Source organism: Thalia democratica, chromosome 5 (genome assembly GCF_965202585.1).
Source record: "Thalia democratica chromosome 5, ktThaDemo2.hap1.1, whole genome shotgun sequence".
Classification (NCBI taxonomy): domain Eukaryota; kingdom Metazoa; phylum Chordata; class Thaliacea; order Salpida; family Salpidae; genus Thalia; species Thalia democratica.
This window is the reverse complement of record NC_139169.1, coordinates 15,184,811-15,204,736: the sequence shown is the minus strand read 5'-3', so window position 1 is coordinate 15,204,736 and position 19,926 is coordinate 15,184,811. Positions and strand designations below refer to the sequence as shown.

Sequence of the window (19,926 nt, the reverse complement as noted above, 5' to 3'; positions counted from 1 at the left end):
AGACTGTTAGTAGACAATTATCACTGCTTAAAAATTAAATGTGTTAGTGTCAGTGTAACGTTTGTTTATAGATATTAAAACAGTAAGTTAGTGCTTAAATAAACGATAAATATTTAATACTTTCACTGTTGTTATCAGCAACTAAATTTAGACATAATTTTGAGTGTTTTTGAGAATTCTCACTGCATCAACTGCTGCTTGGTTGTCAATAAAATCCACGAATCCTCTGCTGTTGTCAGCATTGTCCTTCATTATCTTTACACTTGTTACTTCTCCGTGTTCCTAAAATCATGAGTTGTGTTGTGAACTAACATTAGTTTGAATATATATTTTATTAGTGCAAACACAAATTATTTTAATAAGTTGTCAACTATAAATTGTATATTTTATTAGTAACTACTTTTGCTACTTTATAACTTTCCTCAACAGTTATTTCTAATCAGTCTGTAGTTACTGAAAATTATCATGTGCGTTGCTAAAACTGACTTAAACGATTTTTTTTTTTTGAATAATCCCAAACTAACGTATTACAGTTCTTATAGCTCATCTTCTAATTTACATTTGCTCTTTTTAAATGCAATTTTTTATTACAGATAAAGAATTGCTATAATGATTAATAAAAAATAGGTTTTTCTAATTCATTAATAGCTTAATAAATTTATATAACTTTGTTAAAAATGTTTAAAAACTTAATTGTCCACTCAAGCTAGCTGACCTATAATATTCTTTTTAGTTATATAGTTAATTCACCGTTAATAAACTTCGATATTTTTTTTTTATTTTGTGAACTTTATTTTAAACAGGATTGCCAAACAAACAGGTTAGTTTAAAAAAGTTTTAAAGTCAGACTAGGTCAAAGCTGTTTAAGAAATTGTTATAAAATTCAGGTGTATCTGAAACTTTCATTTTAAACACTTTGAATAAATCTTCAAATTCTCAGAATAGTTTTTATGACTGTAGTGTAGTTTACTATTTGTAACTTTTTGTATATTTACATATTGTGCTTTTTTATAATAATGATATTTTAATTATGTATTTAAGCTTGATTAACAAAAAGTTTTTAGCTATATTAACTTTTGTTAAACTTTTAATATAATTCAGAAATTATTTTTCTAAAGTAACAACCTTGTAAAAGACTAATAAATTACTAATAAGGTAGTTTATTAAAGTATTCGAGCATAAATTATGTTGAAAAATTTGATTTAGCTTATCTACAGTATAAATAGTTATTAATTTTATTGATTACCTAATTGCTGAACTTTATAAGAAGTGGTACAAACTATTTAAAATGCAAAAACTATTTTCAATAGTTGACATTTTTTAAATATGAAAAGGTTATCCATAATATTAAAATTTTATAAAAAGTAACCCATACATGTTTTTCAAACTTGGTTTTTATAAAGAGTTAGGTTGTAAGTAAACAAAACTTATTAAGTTTAACTCTTTAAGTGTTTAAGAAAATACAGATTTCATTAAGACGTAAGCATATTTAACAATGTTAATACTATTACAATAGATGTTTATATGTTGAGTAGGCATTCCATGTGTAGCTAAAAGTCATATAAAGTAAAAAAGTGAATAAAAGTAAAACTATCTCTGGTGTGACCAAAACTAAAGCCAAGAGATTATTCAAATATCACTAAAACTAAAACTTTGGCCCGCGAACATTTTGAAAACTTGAAATTTGGCCCGCGTGCACCAACTGCCTGCCGACCCCTGATCTAGTTCATTCGAATGACATTTAAAACATTCATTTTAGCTAACATTTTTATACGTTATAGCTCAAGAAAAAATTAGATAAAGTCTTAATTTATCTAAATAAATTTACATAGTCATCTGAACTAAAATAAAAAATATAACGTAAATAGTTTGTTTCTTTGAAAAAACTTTTATGCAAACTCTAACTTTATTTTTTGTTAACCTGTTTTTAAAACCCATATTAAGCTTAGCAAATTGAAAAAAATACATAATATTTTGATATTTTGATAGTCGTTTTTGAAACAAAGATGATTCCGTAAATATTTGCTGAGTCAGCAAAATAAAAAATATGTTTTACATAATTTTTTAATTTTTAGTTATTTAAACATTTTATATTTTATATTAATATGTTTGGCTAAGTAGGGTTAGAGATAAGGGTATAAATAAATAAAACATTCCAATAACCTATAAAAAACCTGTTGACTCAGCAAATATATGGGTAAAACACGAAGATAGTACAATATAATAGGACCCTCATATGCTAGTTCAAAAATGTCTTTTAGCCAGAATTTATTTTTAGCCAAAATAGTTCATGACTTTAATAGTGTTTTTTATAATATACATTTTATTATAAATTTTAAGCAATAAGAAAGGTTAATGTTGCATTTATTATTCATGAGTCTAGTAATAATGTTTTACTTAGTTATTAAATATTAAGTCACTGGATTGATTATTTGAATAGTTACAAGAATATATGAGTAGTATTTTCTACATAAAAATCATTAAAATATTTAGCCTTGTTAAAATAGACATTTTCATTAAGTTAATTTACCACATAATTATTATCACATTAATAATCTATCCTGTATATTATATACATAAATGAATATTTAAATAGTTTAATTTTAGATTGTGGTGTTGTACTTAACATTTAAAAAAAATTAAATCTCAAAGAATTTACTTTAATGAAATTAAATTTAAACTAACTGTTTTATGAATATAAGTACAAAATTATACATTTAAAGTCTGAACATTATACTGAATATGAGTAAAGGTTAGAATAAATTTTACACTCATTAAAAAATAATTATAAATATTTATTTAAATTAAAAAAAAGCTTTCATAAATATTTAAGTGTTTTAAATTTTATTGGCTCTTAGTTTTTTTTACAGAAGTTTGAATTATTTTTACTTTAGATGTCTTGTAAATTAAGTTAAAAAGTACTTTTACATCTTTTTAAAAAACTGATTATAAGTGATGTACATTAAATGATAAAAAAAATAGGATTACTGTTCATACATTAAATATTTTAGTAATTTAAGTCTTTATTTTCAAATAGGTTTTAATGATTTTTTCATTAGATAAAAATAAGTAAATTACAAGATTTGAAATATTTAAATTCTATTTAATTCTTAAAAATGTTTTGTTTAGTTTGTACTGAAATTGCACCTTACAGGGTTGACAAAAAAAAACTTGAAAACCTGGAATAAGAGAAATTTTGAAAAAATAAAACCTGAATAAACCTGGAAAAACCTGAAGTTTAAAACAATATTTATAATTTCAATAGAAAAACTATGATTTAACACAAAAAGTCTACCATATAGATAAAAATATTTTGTCAGTCTCATAAATGTTTTTTATCAAAAAACACATTTGAAGTAGGTTTACAGTATTTTTTTATTTTTTAATCTAATAAACACAGTTTTTTACCTTGTATTTAATGTTAAAATAAAACAGACCTAAAAATGTAATACCTGGTAAAAAATTTAAAAAACCTGAAGAAAATTTGCCAACAAAATTTGGTAGCCCTAACCTTAATGTGAACCCTGAATAAAGTAAGCTTATTATTTTCTGAATCATGAATCATAAAAATTTGAGTAATTGAATTACAAAATCAACTTTGCTGAATATGTAGTGTTTAATCAGTAAAAAAAGTACAAAATAAATTAATAAAAATTACCATAACATAATTTTAAAAAGTTTAATTTTTATTTGACTAAACTGGAGGTTTACAATTTAAGAAAAACCTGGAAAATTTAGAATTTTGAACAAAAATCACTAAAACAACCTGAAAAAATCTGAAATTTTTAACAACCTTAACATGTTCAGTAGTAAAATTTAGACTTGATACAAAAATTCTCTCATATAGATAGATATAAACTTTTTGTAATCATCAATTTTTTTATTAAAAACACAACTTAAAGCAGTTTTACAGTATATTTTCAACATTTTTATACTGTTTAACACAGTTGTCACCTTAAACTTAACTTTAAAATTAATGTGTACTTTTAAAATTCCGGAAAAAAATTCAAAACCCTGGAAATTTAAAAAAAACTAGTGGCAACCCTGTAAATTTTTATATATTCAAGTATTTTAAAAATCTCTACAATTTTAACTTTATTATTTAATCTCATTAAAATATGTTAAAGAATGTACAAACGCTTCAAATACAGTTCATTTAACATATGGATGCTATAAGTTTGACAATATATAGTTATGACAATATTTCAACAATTCTTGTATTTTTAAAGTTTTTAATAAAAAAAACAAGTTTCTTTTTAGCCCTGGTTAGATGAAAAATTGTTTATAGTAGTACAAACAGAAGAAAAAGTTTTAATTTTTATTTAACAACTGCTGCCTCTTAAAGTTATAGTAACCTTATGTTTTATATACTTTATTTTTCACATATACTAAGAAGTATTGTATAAATGAACTAGGAACGATACTTTATAAATATTTATTTAGTTTTATTTAACTAACTTTATTAAAATGCTTGACAACAATTATTGTTTAAATCCCATGGCTATCTCTTTTTACACTTTTAAAAATTGACACAAAATAAGTTTAACAAGCATCAAATTAGTACAATTTAAATAGTTTTTGCTATTTTATAATAGAGAAAAGTTTATAGGTATAAGATTGTAGAAGGAGAAATAAGTTTTTTTGGGAATTTAACAATTTGGATAACTCAGGCTTTTTTAGGTTATTTATTTTTTTTTAGTTTTTCAGGACAGTTTTATAGCTTAGAGAGGCAACCATAGTTTAGATTTTTGCTGAACATACTGTTATACTTTTTACTACACAGGGTGGCCAAATAACTTGGAATTTAAAAATTAAGGAAAAGTTTAAAAACTAGGTATTTAATACCAATATAAAAAAACCCAGAAGTTGAGAAAAAACTAATTGGATAACTTGTAGTTTTTAACACTATAATATCAGTGTTACCGTTTTTGAAAAATTTTAACTATTTATAGAAATAGCCTGAAGTTTAGGAGTTAAAAAAAAGTAATTATTTTTTTTTAGATATATTTAATATAAAGTTAATTAAATTTATTATAGTGATTTTTCACAGACCAAAGTTTAACTAATGTTCTAATTAAATCCTAGTCCAAAATGTTGTTTAATATAAACTTAAGTAATATTTATCCAAAAGATACTCAAGTAGTATCTTCAAAAATATTCAAATTTAGGTAATATAAATTTTTAATAATTTTTTTATGATATATAAAAAAAAAATACTTTTTTTTACTGATTATTATTATAAATAAAGTTATTTTATTTATGTTTTGAATTTTACCAGTGTTTTAGGTATAAACTTGGTACACATTAAGGGTTGCCATACAATCAGAACCGTTTGTGTTTTTTTTTAAATCTCAGGCTATCTAAGGATAATTTATTTCTTAAATAATCTCAGAAAAGATTTCTTTCACCTAGGACAGTATTTAGATCATATAAATGTCAATCGTGTACATTGTTAAAAAATAATGTTATATTACTTATGTTTTTAATAAATTTTATAAAAATGTTTTGTGAAATGTTTTTCAGTTTATTTACTTCATGTTGATTCATAACATATAAATAATATTTAACTTAATAAATTTACAATAATAAGAATTATTTGAAGTAGCAGTTTAATACAGAATTAAAAATAAAAAGCAAAAATTTGTTCCAAATTATACTTTAAATGAATGAATGTCAAATGTATAAGTTTAAATAGATTACCAAAAAGTTGAATGTATAAGTCTAAACTCCAATCAATCAGGTTATACAAGCTAGTTTGTCATATAGAATACATGTATATGTATTTACATATTATCTTAAAATATAAAATTTGTATAGAATACAAAATATTTCAGGTAAGATTTTTTTTGAAAAATCTGACTGAATTAGAATGATTGATCTTACTTATGTAGTTATTATACTACCACTTTTAGGTATATAATCTTGACTAACATCAACTGTAATGAACTTATGTATTTCTATTATACTTATAGAATAGCTTAGGAACTCAGGCTAGCTTGATGTAAATCAGGGTAAGTTATTTTACTTTGGTATGCTTCTTTTATTAATATAGTAGCATATCTTAGCTTACTTACTAATGTATAATTTATAGTAGATATATGATAGTAATAAAACCGGCTGGAAAATAAACTGTAAAAAACATAAAAAAATATGGAAAGTACTGATAATTCGAATCACAGTTTGTGGGTTGGAGGCCTTCACCTAGATGTGCAGGATGGTGACCTAAGAAGCACTTTTACCAATGCTCACAATATCAAGTTATGTAGGGACATCTCAAGCGACGTGTCGCTCGGACACGCCTACTTGAACTACCACCAAGAAGCTGATGGTAAGATTGATGTATTGTATATAATGATGTTTGCATTTGTATAAGGCTAACTAAATTTTTGAAACGATAAAAAAAATTCTTAAGGAATCATACGTTCATTAAGTTGCTAATTCATATCTACGTATATGTTTATATTTGTTGTTAAGATGTTAAGTTATGTAACTTTTGTAAAGTTTTTGAAAGTTTCTAAGAAGCTTCTATAAAACATCGTAATACTACAGCTGAAGCAGCCATTAGGAAGTTCAATGGTAGCATGATGAAAGGCCAGAAGATCAGAGTGATGTGGAGCTCCCACACTCTTACGTCAGGTATGCACAGTTGCAATGTGTTTGTGAAGAACTTTCCCAACAATTACGATGAGGGCAAGCTCAAGGAAACCTTTGAGGCTTATGGCGCTGTGCTATCTTGTAAGGTATGTTGCTTTAACTTTATTTGCAAATAAATTAAAATTAAATTACGTAGCTTTCTAGGCAGTGTTTTTTATTACCTTAGTAAAATGAATTAAACATCAACTTTGGCTTTTGTACAAAAGAAGTACTTTAGTATCACGGAAGCTTAACACATTTATTACTTTTATTGATATCAGTTTTGCTAAGGTAAGTGTTTAACATAAAATAAAACTTTATTACCACAAACAGATCATGCAAGGTCATTACCCGGACGGTACGCCATCTCAGAAGCACGGCTACGTCCAATTCGAAAAGAAAGAAGCTGCTTCTAAAGCCATCGAGACATTAAATGAGACTGAACTCGATGGAAAAAAGGTTTGTTTTAAAAGAAGTTATAATTCTACCTTTGCATAACAATGTATCTGCGCACTTTAGCAAGCTTGATATTATCTTCTAGAACTCAACTTCATTTTTGATAAAGTATGTCTGATACTACAATTTTTGTATTGTTTCTTTAGTTAAGAGTTTTATTTAATCAGTTTTTAATAAGTAAATTTTGTTTCAAAATTTATATGGTTTAAAGTATATGTGCTGCTTTTCGGTTATCTCTTCTTTAGTATAACTCTAAAATCCTATAGATTAATTGATCTTAAAAATAAGATAATTTTCTATTTTTTTAAGGATTAAAAAAAGCGTTATTACTTATTTTGCTTCAACAAAATTATTTGTTTTCGTCAAAACATATGCCAGGTTTTATATTTGATTGTAATAAGGCTTTTAAAACTGATTAGTATTACATAAAGCTAAAAACACAAATATAAAGTAAGAGTTCTGCGTATACTTTTATTTTAAGTCTTTATTCTACTAGGGCGTTAATTTTTTATGCTGTTACACAGTATACCTTATTATATCCTTGAATTAACATAGAACTAAGTTGCTTCAAAGATAGTTACATTAATTGATTATTGTATAAAAGTTTATTTTGTCTTTTATTCTTGTGGCTCATCTAAAACAAGTTTTATACACTTTTGTAGGTTGTCGTGTGCCAATACAAACCTAGGAAGAGGCGAGCAAATAACAGTGACGAAACCTTCACCAACTGCTTCGTCAAAAACTTTGGCACCTCTCTCACTGAAGAGCAGTTGAAAGAAAAGTTCGAAGTAAATAAATTTTTATTATCCTATTTTCATACTAAGATCTTTTTAGTACTTATAGCAAGTCTTGTGATATTTTTAAGCTGCTTTCTTTTAAACTTGCGCGTTACTATATACTTTTCAAATTGATGTTAGCTAACAACACAACTCATAATTTTAGGTACACGGAGAAGTGACAAGTGTTAAGATAATGAAGGACAATGCAGGCAACAGCAGAGGATTCGGGTTCGTGGATTTTACTAACCACCAAGCAGCAGTTAAGGCAGTGAGAATTCTAAACAACAGTTTTGTTGAAGGTTTGTTGAATGTTTTACTTAATGTAATGTTTAAGAAAGTAGTTTCATATTTTTACACAAACTACGTAAGACCAAAGCATACTTTTTGTACCTTTACTTATTTAAATGTACCCATTACATTTGAGTTCAATGAACAGAAAATAAGTTGTACGTTGGACGGGCCAAGAAAAAGACCGAGCGCAAAGTTGAGCTAACGAAGCAGAACGAGCAGAGGAAGGTCAACGCAAAGCACTGCACGCTGTTCGTGAAAAACCTTGCGGCGTGGATGAAAGAGTACCATCTGCGACCAATCTTCGAAGCTCATGGGGCCCTCAATGATATTAAGGTTTGTCCAATCAGCTCGTTAAATTACTTTTAAAATAAATACAACAATTTTTAGTGTATTTTGTGTTAGTTAAAATAGTTTTGATTATAAATTCAATAACAAATTTAAACTGTTTGCCTTAAGTTTATGAAATAAACTTATTAGATAGCAAGTGAATATTGTTTTTGTAACATTCCATAAAGATTTTAATACAAATCAATAAGTAACCTGGACATTTACTTGAAATTAAAATGATTTAGTAATTAAGTTCATACGTATTTTGGTCGGAACATAAACAATTTAAAAAAAACTTTTTTATATCTGTTGATTGTTTAAACCAAAGGTCTTAGGCAGTAATTTTTAAACTTTATTCAATAAAACTAGTTTTATCCTTAAAGGTTGTGTTCAGAAATGAAAAAGCAAGTTTTGCCTTTGTCCACTATGCCTTTGCTGACGCTGCTAAAGCTGCCCTCACAGCAATTAACAACAGTGGAATGAGCATCAAAGTCGAAGCGTACAAGACGAGAGAGGAGGTAGAGCGAAGCAGGGCTGCAGTGCAATTGGAGGCAGAACAATTGGCCCAAACAATGGGTAACATGGTTAGTCAGGTTGTTTAATAGATTTTTAATCATGTGGGTGTCATGATATAAAATTATATTCTGACATAGGAAATAACATGTAAAATAATAAATTAATTTTATCTCCTGTTTTACTTACGACCTGCTTGTTTTAAACTTTAAGACAGCTTGTTGCAAAAGGAGTATTGTTTCTCTACAAATATACAAGTTTTGAACTATTCTAAGTAAAGTAGTTGACGTGATATTAAGTTAAAGTATTTTAATCAATTTATTTTTGCAACCAGAACCTGAACCATGGGCTGAATCCAGCGCAGCCAACAATTCACCAGGCGCACCCAGTGTATCCCGGGAACAACACGATGAACCAGCATCAACAGCGACTTCCTGGCAGACAAATGGACCAAAACTACTATTAGTGAGACGTCCAGCCCAAGCGGGCAGCAACTCCGCGGTCTCAACGCGTTGAAGATGCTGCCCCTTGACATTTAGTGCGTTTTTATCGCTTAATAAATTTTAGAAAAAAAAATTGTATTTATTTAGTCCACACCTTTGTTGAAAAATATTAATGTGTACCTTTGTTTAAAGATGAAAGAAACAACTCTAATAGATGATTGTTGTACTAATTAATAATTTATATTTAAACAATATAAAGTTAGCCAATATCCATCAATAAAAGCAATTAAACTTCATGAAAAAAGTTTAAGTTTTACTTTTATACCAATGTTTGATTAAGAAAAATATATAGCAAATACTGGAGTTGGTACTCACTATAACAAGCCTTATAATAACCACTCTCACGCATATTAGTATTGATTATTTTTAAATATCTTCATATACTTTTATAGTCTAGTTAAGATTAAACACCCGAGGTAAGCAAACGGTAGTTCAATAAGCAAAGATTGACTGATTCCAGGCTTAGGCTCAGTAGCCGATGTTTTCGTTGATCGTGTCTAATACGAGTGTACCAGTTGTCTTGTCTATAAAACAATGTATTTAACGTTACACTTCAATGAAAATTTGAAGCCACTGACCAATACTAGCAAACGGATGCTGCGTGTGTGAATATTTTAAATCATTTGTAGATTGACGACTGCAAGGTTTTCGGTTGTTGCTGGCTGATGAGTCTTAATCTAGACAGAACAAGTCTCAATCTACCGAAGGCTTGTGGTGGTCTCATGGTCGACTTATTATGATCAAACATTATGTTGACTTTTTTCAAATACATTATAAATCCTAAAATATTTTGTGTTTAATTTAACAACCTCTGGTTCAGCGGGTTTTATCCGCTGATGTTGACGGCCATCGAAAATGTTCCAATATAGATTTATATTTTAAAGTTGATAATTTACCGTAACTTTAACCTAACATTTTTATTTACTTTTCATTTCAAGCCCAATGTATCTAGTAAAAGATTAAAAAAGTTAATTTTGTTGGCTATACTTGGGCTTTGAGGGATAAAATATATCATTCATGGACTGCAGTTAACCTTTTATGGGCCGCATCTTATTAAAAATAAAAAAGGCTTGCAGGCCAAACTTGTATCCTTTGCGGCAGCAGTTCAATGACCCCTAGTCTATATGAAAGATGTTTTACTTAAAACTTATTTAAGAAACAGTGTTGTAAAAGTAGACAAAGCGCTAAGTCAAAAGGATTTGTAATTATATATTTATTCTGGTAGCTTACTAGCTATTAAGAAATGGTGTATGTATAACTATTTAGTTCTTTAAACTTCTATAATTGATCAAATAAAAAAGTATTTACAGTTTACATACAAAAATATAAACATACACCAATTTAGCTTAGTATTCTTAACAAACATGTATTTAAAGTTTATACATAATATTAGTAATTAAGTAGTGTTTTATATTGTACCAACTTAGTAAAGTAAAAATTTTAGACATTACGCTAAAATTAAGCTCAAACATGTTTTAACTGATCAAAAAATATTTATTAAGATTAGTTTTTACCAACGGTTAAAACTCATGAAGTAGTAAATTTCTATTTTATAATTCATACAAGTATATGTGTTCTTATGTTGTGTTTTTGTGTAAGTATGCAGCTTAAATAATTTTTTCTGTAGATATTGACCGTCGAATGGACATTGAGTGGCGTTGCTGCAGTTACAGTGTTTCTCAGTTGCGTTTTATACGGAATACGGACACCACTATTTTCAGAAGAAACCCTCTTGAAACCGAAGAAAAAATTTACTAAAATCATATAACAGAGTAGTTTAGCCTTTTGCTTCAAGTAATAGGTTTGAATTTAATTTCCAACTAAAATAAAGTTAATGTAAGCAAGATTCAATATAATATACCATCTGTGTTTTTTGTATACTTATACATTTTTGCTCACTACGAAAATAAAATTAAAAATTACTTTTAAAATTTAAAAAATCTTGTTAATATGTTTATGTTTTGTAGCCAATATGAATAATATTCATTTTGACAAGGAAATTTGTTGCTAAAAATATTAATTTTTGTTAGTTATGTTTACTTTTACCTAAAATTACTTTAATCCTAATTTAAAATGGTATGCTATATATATAAATAAATTCATATCCACGGTATAACATTTTATTTAGTGTTTTTGTATATAAGTTTTTAAAACCTAACTTTAGACTCATTGTTCAGTGTCTAGTTTTAAAAAAGTAGACATTGTCAATTGTTATGAGAAAATTTTTAGAATTAGATACTAAATTAATCTCAAAATTAAATTAAATAGGCTTAACAAATTTTAAACACCATGTTAATTTTGTTATTAAATCATAATATCCTAAACTATCTAATTGCTCAATTTTTAGCTAGTTTAGATAAATTGATTTCGTCGGGCTTTGAATAAAAAATGATTAATTTAAACTTTATACTTAAACGTTTAATAACTTTCTCTAACACATTTTGACTTTTTTTAAACATTAATTTTATTTATACTTAAAGTTTTTATATTACATAAAGTTTGATTTAAAGTCTGAAAACTGTAAAAGATATATAATCTATAAAAATGTATTTTTACTCTCAAAATAAAAAATAACCAACTTGAATGTTTTCAAATAATACTCACCATTTTATTCAGCTTACAAATTAACTTTTAGTTAAATAATGACTTTTTCTGCTTTGAGTTCGAAATATTGTTAAGCACAGGTTCGTCAGTATTTTACAACTTACAAATTAACTTGGTTAAAACTATTTGCTCATCGGCCGATTTCTTTAACAAATTTATAAAGCAACTGTAGAAATCATTACAAAGTTTATGCTTCAAACCATACTACAATATAAATTTACAACATAAAAGCAATAACAAAATGTAATTGTTAATTTGTAAGCCTAAGTGTAAATATTTACTGAAAACATTGTTTGTATTCCTTTAAAAATAAAATATGTTTTTTTTGTAATAAATCTCGCGGAAAGAAGATTTTTGCCTTACTGGTCGCAGCTTTCAAAACCCCGATTAACACTTCACTGAAAAACTAACTTAACACAAACTTTATTTTGAAGTACATTTGTAACTTTGTTAAACTTATTCTACTTAAAAGTTGATGCACTCACCTGTTTGGTAGCAAAAACTTTGTGTGCATGAAAATTATATTTTTGATTTTTAAACAGAGTTTTTTCCAAACTATGATCTGCCATCACTGCGCGTTTATTGATGTTTTTAATAAGTGTTTTAGCAACTGAAATTAAAAAACAGCAAAGAAAACAGTTTATGCCGATATTATCAGTATCGTTAAGTTTTTTTTTATAAACACGTTAAATGTTATATAATTATTGATTTTTAGTTAAGCTCGTTTAATCAGGCTGATATTTACTTCTATTTTAAAACTGTATGTTGGTATTTATTAATATTTATTAAACTTTTAACTAAAACAGTACAAATAACGATTACACAAATTAAACAACAGTTTGTTATTAATTTAAAGATGTTGTTGTTTTACTGTGTAATGTATTTATAGTTAAGTATTTTGATGTTTAAAAAAACACAACACTATTTATTACAAACAACTAGTGTTTGAAATATTGAAGCAAAACACAAAGTAAGATTAACATATATTTACTTTTAGAATTTATAAGAATTGTGATCGCTTTGTCTAAAAGCCACAAAACTTTATTACTAAAACTAAAACAACAAACTATACAAATCATTTTATTATTTTTTAACATAAGTTTGTTATATAATTGTTTTGATACATCAGTGACATACTTGTTCTTTTATCTCAAATAAACTTAAAATAATTCATTTAATTAAAGATCAGATTAAGTTGTCTTATAATTGTTTTTACACATTTGTGCGATTTAAATACTAAATAGAGTTAGGAAATTCAGAAGAATTTGATTTACAATGTTTTCCACTAATCACTGTACTAAGTATTTAGCAATGTATTTAGAATTGTGTGAAACATAATGCTGCTATATAAATCAAAGAATTAGAAACGATTATAAGTATCTGCTATTGATATTCTGTTTTGTTGAAATATGTATTTCAAAGCAAATTTTTAAGTACATTATTTAAAAAATCCAAGTATTTATGTAGTCTGGTTTTAATATTTATTAACTGTTTATTTATTTTTATTTTTTTAATAACTATAAAATTAAGTAGTTGGTATAAATAAAAGTTCATTAATTTTTGTTGCTAAAGTGTCTAATACTCTTAAAGGAAAATTTTTAATTATTTAGTTTGTTCTAAAGGTGTTAATCCCATAAACGTTTATAATAGATGAAAAGTTTTAGAAAAAATATCGCTATAGTGAGTATTCACAACTGTATTAATTATATATAAAACGTTTCACAAAGTAAATAGAAATACTTTAAAACCAGGTACTAATCACCTATTTAGCAAAAGACTTTGTCAACCTAAAAACAGGACGTCTTACAAAACTATTAATTTTTAAATAAGATACATAATAATATAAAACTATTATAGATGTTTTTGACAAAAAATATGTTTTTATCAAGAGTATTAATTGGAATCGGAATACTTGTAGCATACAACTTTAGAGAAACCAGTAAGTATTTTATACTATTAGTTTATTTAGCTTGAACCTTTTATTTTTTAAACTACACAACAGAAAGTTATTAATTTTTTACTAGAAATAAATAAAAACTACCTACATTTTCCAGGTTGTGCCATAACAGCTAGAAAAAGGGAACAATCTGATACGGGATTGTTTTATGGTTGTGCGTTTCACGGATTTTTAAAGAAAATATCATATGAAACCAAAGCTGATTGGACCGTAAATGGTGTGAATGCAAAAAATTTCGAAAACCATTTCAAAATTTTACACACAAACGACATGACCGGCACAGTTTTATATTCCTATTTACGAATATTAAATCCAATTGCCTTAAGAGGACCTACTGAAATAAAGTGTTCATTTCGACGCAGTTATACTACATTTCAAATGAACAGTGAGAATTATTTTAGTTTTTACAAATGCGGTGTTATAAATATAACAAATACTTTAGACAAGCCTAACTAGAACTTAATGTTAATTAAACTTTTAGTAAAACTACCGAAAGTTTTAACTTAGCTGTACTATTTTTTTACTATGAAAATGTTATTTAAAGCAAAACTTTGCTAATTATTTGGATCACGTGTTTAACAGATACTTGCATGTATCAGCGACAATTAATGACGTCATGAGACAGAAAAGCAGCATAAAATACGATAAATTCATTTATATACCCTACTTTATTAATTCAACTAAATTAATGTTTCAGTTAAAACTATATTATTATTTAATCATTAAACAAAACAATGTTCCAAGTACTTTAAGTTGCTCCTAACTTTCTATGACCTGATCATGCGTCGCACCTGACATATTGAGTATAACATAAGCATCACGTTAACATAAAAAAAACTTTAATATTTTCTAACTCCAGATGTTGTCGCTGGCAATCCTGTAAATTTTAGATTTCCAAAAGGGAAACTAAGAACAGATTGGATAAACAAATGTAACGAATGGCAAGGAACTTTATTCGGATGTGAAACTAGTAATTAGACTTTTTAATTATTTTGAACAACAAAAACTATTATTAACCATGCACTGCTAAATTATTTTTGTGTATGGTAATTTAAGTTTTATATTTTTATATTTAACATTATAAAGTTCTACAAAGCATACGCTTTACTTAGCTTACTTTTTAGTTTTTATGAAATTTACTAATACTATTTTGACTTATTTGAACTGTCTTAAATAGAAATAAATTGTGTATATAAAAACAGGTACTTGTGAATGTGCTTTAAAAGGTAAGGCTATCTTTTGAATTATACCTTTCGTTAGTTTTAAACTTTATTTTTAGTAATTTTATGTTTTAAAGAGCAGCTCAGTAACTTACCTAACGGATTATTAAAACTTATTAAGCTTTGGAAATAATTGACACTACAACCGAAAAGCCAATAAGAAAGAACCCTTTCATTGCCTTCAAAATAAAGGATAAAACGTTGGCTACCGACAGAAAAGATTTGTACACGCAAAGTTATCTCGCCTACGTTAACACAAATGATGATGAGAACCTTAATGATAGGTGAAGTAGCGAGTGGCAAACTGGAATGGAATTTTACTTGCAATCGAAAGGAAGTTCTATCAAGCCTAACGTTCTACACGATGTTGTTGTTAGTTTTTTGTATGAGGTTAAGTAAGAAAATACTTTGCTAAGTAATGATTATATTTTTGTTATATACTTAATTAAATTAAATATTAATAACTAAATTAATATATTTAAATTAAATCAAATATACTTAACCGTTTCCGAGATTTTGAAATTTAACATTTTTTTAGAATTTTTATGTTAAACAAAGTAACGTTACACATTTAATTTAAACAATGTTATTCAGAATATATTAACATGTTTTTAAAGGTAAAAAATTAATTAAGAAATTGAATCAATTAAAAAGAAACTTTTTTGTTTTCGAAATCGTGCAACAAAAGCTTTATTTTAGTGTTGTATATCCCGCTGAAAATAAAAAGGTTTTTAAAGATAAGACATTACGGACCGATGTGGAATAAAGAAACGTACGCCCCGAGCGGCCATTTTGTTGAAGATCATTTCAAACTGAGAACTTCAACGTTCGTTCCCGGCAAACCGACGATTTTTAGTTGCGACCTAACAACCGGCAACAAATTCCAATTCCATTTCAAATCAGTTGAAGACACAAATTTTTTTGTTAGTCTTTTTTTATTGGAAATAAAAGCACTTTGTTTTAAATACAGAAATTAAGTTTATCTGTCCGCAAAAGGCATAAAAACTATTAAAAAATAATAATTAGAAATATAAGACCTTTTTATTATTTTTCTATAATGTGTTGACATGGAGTTTTTATTACATGATGTTACAATTGCACATGAAATACTATTAAAGCATTTTTTCAGGTTCCAAAGCTGTATAAGAACGGTGTTATAGATCCTAATGCCGTTTTAAAGGGTGCTAGTGTTTTTGAACTCGAAATCAAAAAAATAAAAGTCAACGATATCTTCAAAATAAAAATTCATTCGGTTGAAGAAAAGTATAACAGTGTTTTTAGTAATATTATAAAGATAGGATCATTTAGTTATTCTGGAGGGTTAGAATTTTTTTTATTTAAAAACAAATGTTAATATAAATTGTTTAAATTCCATTGAAAAGCAGAATTGTTTTACAATAGTTTTAATTTTCAAATAAAAAATTGATTTAAATAATTACAAAATTACTTTTAATTTTTAGATGGTAACTATCTAATACTTAATATTTTGTCTAAATATTTTTTTTTAAATTTTAGAATATCATAACAATTTTAATAAAAATTCTATATAAATTTCTTATACATTTGTTATAAACTCCATTAAGAAAACCAATTAAAAGTTTTGATCCAAGTTAATAAAGATTTTTTTTATAATTCACTAAGTTAAGCATGTAAAATCAATACTATTTTTTCAGATCTCTTAAAATTCATTTCGCCGATTCGAATTATCAGTAATTTAGTTAGCAGAAGTAGATTTGACACTCAACAGCTACATACAATGTTCAGTTGAAAAAATGCTACTCATATAAAACTTGTTTCTTGATAACATGCAAACATCGAGATATTTACAATTTTATAATGAAATGTTTTACTGTTGTGTGTTCATTTAACGTTTAAAAGAACTTTTTTACAGAATTTTCATTCAGTTTTATATATAAATACTTAGAATTTTTAAATGCATATACCTTTTTTTCATTAGTTTCTTTATGGAAAACATTTTTTTTGAAAATGAAAATGTAGTACATATATAGTTTAAGCTAACATTAACTGATTAGTAATTAACTTTTTTCTTGTTGATAAGTTTTTAAACTGTTTAAACTGTTGTTTATGTTAATTTAAAAATATACTGAAATTTTTTTCACGTTTTGTTTTAGCTGTATATCTATCTCAAGTTTAGTTTTATGCATATACTAAGGTATATTTTGTAAACAGTAAACTGTTTTACAATGATTTATCAAATCATGTTTAACATTTATAAGGTTTAAACCATTTTATAATTAAGTACAACAATAATTTTAACTCAATCACTACTATTTGTTTATGTGTTACTAAAACCTTCTATTATAGTTTATAAATACCAACCTAAATAATACTAAAAAAAGTTACCGGCTGACAGCTATTAATACTTAACCAAGTATTTAATTGCTGATCTTATGTATAAGTCGTGCCCAATAAAGCAATTCTAGCAAATTTTTTTCAAATTTAATATTCAAACTAGATGTATGAACATCTTTGTTGCAGATGTTTACAAGCCATAAATCTTACTAAGCGTAATTTGATATAGTAACAGTTTTTAGTATCAAATAGTATCAAGTTAAAAACTAAGCTAGTTTGTTAATAACTTTTAGCAAATATAATGCAAATTATTTGAAGTATTATTACTTATGAATAACTAAAAGTTTAACGATTGATTTGTAAAGCATTAGAAAAATTAAATTAAAACAAGTTGTGTAACTTTCCTTTATTTAAAGTCAAAAATGGTATTTACAGAAAACAAAAATCTTCTTATAGTACATGTAAATTGTTTTTTTTTTGTGTTTTGAAACAATATATTTAGTTATTTCATTTTAAATTATTAATCTATGCATTAAGTTTGTCAATTTTAATAAATCTTTTTATTAAAGGTATTTTTTTCGCATTTAGTCTATAACCTTTTTTCATAATAGTTAACCACTGTATAACATTTTAATTACATAAGTATATAAATTTGATATAAGAGTAAAAAAGTAAAAAAAAATTCACATCTTTTTTTATGTAAAACTGTATTTGAATAATTATGTAAGAAAATAAGGCAATAAAAATAACCTTTTTAATAATTTATAGACTGCTGGTCAGTTTACAGCCTTTGTCAACTAGTTCCTTGTCAATAGTACTTCATTATGCTGTTTCTAAATTTATTTAACACTGAATACTTACACTTTTATTTGTAATTAAATTTGAACGTTCATTTTCTATATTAGTGTTTCGGTGACAAAAAATATTAAACTACTTAGATAAGGAAGTTGGATTGTTTGGATTATGTAAGGAAGTCGGATAACTGTACTTAATAGTAAATAACGGTCAGGAAAAAAAATTAAGTCCGAAAACAACTCCGTCACTTAAAGAAAAAAATTATTTATTTCAAATTATATCAAAGAATTCTAGTTGAATATCAAATAATTTAATTAAATCAAACTATTTATACAAATATTTATAATGATGACACAACAATAAAACTTCTAAAATAAGAAATAAATATTAGAAGAGTTTAAAGTTTATATACCTAATAAAAATCCTTGCAATTTGAGAAAACATGTAGATTGGTTTAGCAAATTTTACTATCGCTATTTTAACTGCAGTCTGTTTTTTTATAAACCGACATATTTCATTAATCATACATAAACTATTTCATAATCACTTTTTTGTATTGAAATTTATTTTGCAGGTTTTAAGTAAAATGACTTTAATAAAAGAAGAATTTTTATGAATATGTAGAAGCGGATCAATCAAAGTAATTAGTCAATATTTTTAGTATACAAAATAGTAGTTTTGAAGTATCTTTTAAGAAAAAACTATAAAGCTTTTAAGTGGAAAGCAAAAAAAAGTTACGTAATTGTCCATAAAATAACAAAATTTGAAAGGCTATAAAAAATTTACAGTAAACTAATAAAAATTGTTAAATATAATTTCTGATAATGTTTTTAAAATACAATGGTTTAATATAAATGAATATCTAGTTTAGTTAATCTTAAAATAGAATCTGATTTTTTGAAATTGCTATTTGATATAATGCTTAAGTTTTACGAATAAACACTAGTCAATGTTAACAAACTGGTTAGTGAAGATTATTGATAAAAATACACTTATATTTTGTTAGGGCTTTTCTATATGAAAAGTAAAAGTGCAAATTATATTTATGAGTCAATCAATTCAGTAGCTTTTAAGTTTTACTTTGGATTCTATGTGGAAATCTAAGTTAAATATTTTACATGTGCACTTAAAAACACTACTGAAGTAAAAACTTTTGCTATATTTGCAAATCTTAAGTTTGAGCTTTAGTTGATAAAATTCCAGTGTGAAATTCTTTTAAATTTGGTTTTATGACTTTCTAAAAAGTGTTCTAAGGGTTAGACTTGTCTGAAAAAAACATTTTACATAGCTAAAAAAACATTACACGCTATAAATTAAAAAAAAAAACTTTTTAAACTATAGTTGTAAAAGAATTAATCATTAATACTTTTTGTGTAATGAAAAAAGTACTTAATAGCTTGTTTTAAAATATCTAAAAATTTGCAGTTAATCTAATTGTTTCTACAAGTTCTTACTGACAAAAAAAATCTTCTTTTGTTTCATTTTTTTGTTGTAATAATAATATTTTAAAATTAATAATTTCAATTAATAATTAT

The 19,926-nt window shown here is 25.6% G+C and overlaps 1 protein-coding gene across 1 annotated transcript; it reads left to right on the top strand.

The window, feature by feature from the left end:
* The first annotated feature begins 6,150 nt into the window (after positions 1 to 6,150).
* LOC145836275 (polyadenylate-binding protein 4-like) lies at positions 6,151 to 9,465 on the top strand. The gene is made up of 8 exons (XM_082944093.1): positions 6,151 to 6,328; positions 6,550 to 6,740; positions 6,967 to 7,092; positions 7,752 to 7,877; positions 8,032 to 8,167; positions 8,305 to 8,492; positions 8,870 to 9,070; positions 9,334 to 9,465. Exons 1-8 carry the CDS (start codon positions 6,151 to 6,153, stop codon positions 9,463 to 9,465), a joined length of 1,278 nt encoding a protein of 425 aa, XP_082800219.1.
* The last annotated feature ends 10,461 nt before the right edge of the window (positions 9,466 to 19,926 follow it).

Bases quoted from the DNA above. Each gene is read 5' to 3' on its own strand.
- LOC145836275 (XM_082944093.1), top strand. From the start codon at position 6,151: ATGGAAAGTACTGATAATTCGAATCACAGTTTGTGGGTTGGAGGCCTT. The intron at 7,093-7,751 runs GTTTGTTTTAAA...ACACTTTTGTAG, and splicing joins CTGAACTCGATGGAAAAAAG to GTTGTCGTGTGCCAATACAA. The intron at 7,878-8,031 runs GTAAATAAATTT...TCATAATTTTAG, and splicing joins AGTTGAAAGAAAAGTTCGAA to GTACACGGAGAAGTGACAAG.